This window comes from Brassica oleracea, chromosome C1 (genome assembly GCF_000695525.1).
Source record: "Brassica oleracea var. oleracea cultivar TO1000 chromosome C1, BOL, whole genome shotgun sequence".
NCBI lineage: Eukaryota > Viridiplantae > Streptophyta > Magnoliopsida > Brassicales > Brassicaceae > Brassica > Brassica oleracea.
The window spans coordinates 12,030,346-12,033,978 of NC_027748.1; the positions used below are offsets into that span (position 1 = coordinate 12,030,346).

Consider the following 3,633-nt stretch of genomic DNA (forward strand, 5'->3'; position numbering starts at 1 on the left):
CTGGATAAGCTCCAGCTGAGCTCCCGTACTCGCCTCTGTTCCACAAGACGACAAACTTTGTTTTGCTGAAGACCGTTGGAGAAGAGAGACGTTTGGCTTGTCTTGGGTCTTCTCATTTGTGTCTTGTTGGACCTTGGATGCTATCACACTTACATTAATGGTGGTCTTCACTTGTGAATGATCAAGAACTTAAATTATTTAATTGAAACTTCCTATTTTCATTAGCCAAACTAGGAGAGGATTCAAGTATTTATGAGTAGAGAAAATCAAAACTATTTTACAAAAGGTAAAACATGCGTACATATTTTTTGAAGGATAATACAACTTCGAAATATTCGAAATAATATGATGGGAGAAAAGACAAGGCAAAGCGAGAAAGTACAATCTAGTGAAACATGACTCAACAGTACAACATTGATAAAATCACTAATATAAAAACTACTTAGGTTTGGAATTGGTTTGCCACTTTCTTTTCCATCTGACCCTCCAAATCACCACCACCATGAGTTTGAGGATGAACCGTCAACTCACCGGGAACTGGAGTTGATGCAAGCTTGACCATATCGATTGAATGATCCGGCACCGTTTTGGGTTTCTCCGTGTCATCAGTTTTTGGAGCTTTGTAGTACTTGTATATGACGTAGAGAATCATTTGAACTGCTCCGAGAAACGCACCCATAATGTTTGGAAGCTATAATCAAAAGAGTAATATCACATCAGTAATTCCATTAATCATTTGTTGAGAACAGTACTAAGTCCATTAACTTCCGACATTTAAAAGAAAAAAAACAATGTAATTGTCTCGGTTTCTCTGGCGCAATCATATAATATATGATTGTAAGCATAAAGCAAAAGTAGTGTACGGTTCAAATCATATATCCTCCTTCTTTATATAGAATGAATTAGGGGAAAAGAGACTAATTAGAATTGAAGGTGGTGGAAACTCTTTTCCCTTAAACATGAACAAACCATAATAATATAGTATACAATGTTGCGTTGTCCATTATTATATGCTTATAAAAGATTTAATATCATAAGAAAAAAGACTCACTGCAACGTAGAAGTCTTTGATAGCAAGACCGTAGAAGAGCCACGTAATGGCGCTGAGTGTAAGAAACAATGATAGAGAAAAGGGCATAAACTCCACACTTCTTGTTCGTATCACCACTCTCTGCAATAGTTTTTTACTTTTCACATGTTAAACTATATAATATGCGTAAACATAAAGAGATGCTAATACCATAAGAAGAAAGACAAGCCCTTTCAGCATATACGTGTACGTAGTAACACATACCATGATGCTCAAAGGAGCTGCGAAGACACAAACGGAAAATCCGACGCAAATCCCTCCAAGGACCTTCTCACGGTTAGATGCTTTGGTCAAGAGCTCACAGACAAGGATAATAGCGGCAAAACCCAAGAAGTTCAAGAGCCCAAGAACCTTCAAAGTTGATATCTACATGGTTGTGTATATCATCAGCTAACCCATTTTATATAAGTGCATTTTCTAATATACGTCAAAAGAAAATGATATCGTATACACGGGCGTACTCTAGCTTTCTTGTTAGCATAGGTAATGAAGAGGACGATGTAAATGGTTTCGATGAAGCATCCCACGGCGTTTATGGTTATCAGAAGTAAGCCTGATCCATCTTTCTGCATAGCGTAATATATCCATAGCGTCGCGCTAAAGAGCGCTGACACATAGGGAAGTGACTGAAAACCTTCTATCGATTTTTTCTTGCAGATCCTAACGAAAGTTGGACTTCGCGTACATACAAAACAATATCAAAAGTTTTTTTAATTATACAATAAAGAGAAAATGAAAAAGGAAGTGAATGTTTGAGATGGATGATGCTTACACTGGTGCCAAGAAAACGATGAACGATATGATGTTGCCTACAGAAAATACATAGCAAAGATAACATGAGTAAAAAAATACATTGAGTGAAAATAGATATTTACGTAAAGTGTCTATATAGGGAATATATATGTTTCGTATTGGTTTGATGCTGTTGATGAAAGCTTAGATAATTACCCATAATTCCAAATGTAAACGCCAATACGTTTAGAGCCATTTTGATTGGTTTGTAAATGAACTCTTGAGTATCTTTCTACTTTTGGATGTGATTATCGAAGAAGGAAACAAGAGAAGATGTTCAACTCTTGTTAGCTCTAACTGAGTTTTCTTCGATATGAATTTAACTACGAGGCCAATGGTACTATATATAGAGGGTTACATGTGTAAGGTGCAATGGTTATATGTTGAGGACGTCGTCGTTTTCATGGTATAAGAGAGAGAGAGAGAGAAGAACATTGCATATTGATGGTCTCAGATATTTCTAAAGTTTTTTAAAAATGGAAATCATTCCATAATTTTATGTGGTATGCACTGTTGGCGTGTATTATATTTGTGTCAAACTTTTATGCCAAACCTTGGTTTTATATTATTATCGTAGTTATTTATGTGAGCTTTCTTTTTCCCTTTAAACCAAATAAGATATAAATAATTGTGCTTAACTTATTGGTGATTTGTCCTTCTGCCATGACCAATAAAATACACCATCGATCGGCTGTTAGCTTTCTAGCCAACAATTCAATTAAATATCGATTAAAGATATTTATACAATCATCTAATTTTCCAGTATTCTACCTAGACTTAAACTAGCTAACTAGTTTGGATCTTTGTTTTACGTACACATAGCTATAACGTATATGCCTTATGATTTGTGAATTACCATTCCAAAGTCATGGTAAAACTACTAAAATTTATAAACAGAATTTTAGCCTTACCGAATCCAAGATTGAGCACAAGCGCACAGGGATACATTTAGAGAAGAATATATCTTTTAGTGGATCCTCTAAATATATTAATTAGTATTTTGCTTGCGAATTTTAAAATTTCAGAATTTCCAAACTGATTAATAGAATATTTTAGATTTCCATATTCCACCAATATATGTTTGCGTTGTTGTGTATACCATAAAACTGCACAAGCTCGTAATAAAAATGATAACAATTATCAGTTACAAAAAAAAATGATAACAATTATAATCCTCATCACATAATGTTACAAACTTACAATGGTTCTAACTATTTTGAATAGGTGGATCTGCCATCAACTAACTTCTAACGACATGACATTCAACTATCTACGGTATATGTTTGCATGGACCATTATTATTATTTGTTCAATTAAACATAGGAGAGATTAATTCACACCAGGGCAACAATAAATGATTGCAAGTTATTACTATTGACGTTCAACTGAGTAAATCAATCATACAACCCATGTTTTCTCCTTTTGTTCCTCGTACCAGTAAAAATGAACGTTTAGGTGTATGCCACGTGTGGCATATTTTATGTTGTCTTTAAGCACTCTTGAACTTCATGATTTGGCCGCCAAAATTAGGTCCGTAACTAATTTTATTTAATTAGCTTTCATAACAACAAATGATAATATTATGTGTTCCCTGTGATAATGTATAGAAACAACTCGAGAAGGAAAGCAAACACCTTATTGAATTGGTGATTTGGTAGGATTTTGTTTTTTGTCCAAATCTCACCTTATTGGATCTAGTATTTACAAAAGTTATCTTAAATCCTTGCTTATTGGATCTATCATTTATACAA

The 3,633-nt window shown here is 34.2% G+C and overlaps 1 protein-coding gene across 1 annotated transcript; it reads right to left on the reverse strand.

Annotated features, from left to right (window-relative positions):
* Positions 1–281: 281 nt before the first annotated feature.
* LOC106295983 (bidirectional sugar transporter SWEET14-like) lies at positions 282–2,178 on the reverse strand. Its single transcript, XM_013732014.1, has 6 exons — positions 2,039–2,178; positions 1,863–1,899; positions 1,552–1,765; positions 1,295–1,456; positions 1,052–1,171; positions 282–691 (listed from the first exon to the last, which is right to left on the reverse strand). Exons 1-6 carry the CDS (start codon positions 2,076–2,078, stop codon positions 443–445), a joined length of 822 nt encoding a protein of 273 aa, XP_013587468.1. The 5' UTR covers positions 2,079–2,178; the 3' UTR covers positions 282–442.
* Between the last annotated feature and the right edge of the window lie 1,455 nt (positions 2,179–3,633).

What these genes read in the sequence shown, in the direction of transcription:
- LOC106295983 (XM_013732014.1), bottom strand. Translation starts at nt 2,078, where the DNA reads ATGGCTCTAAACGTATTGGCGTTTACATTTGGAATTATGG. An exon ending in GTTTACATTTGGAATTATGG is followed by an intron (nt 1,900 to 2,038) that starts GTAATTATCTAA and finishes TATTTTCTGTAG; the next exon opens with GCAACATCATATCGTTCATC. An exon ending in TCAAAGACTTCTACGTTGCA is followed by an intron (nt 692 to 1,051) that starts GTGAGTCTTTTT and finishes TTTTGATTATAG; the next exon opens with CTTCCAAACATTATGGGTGC.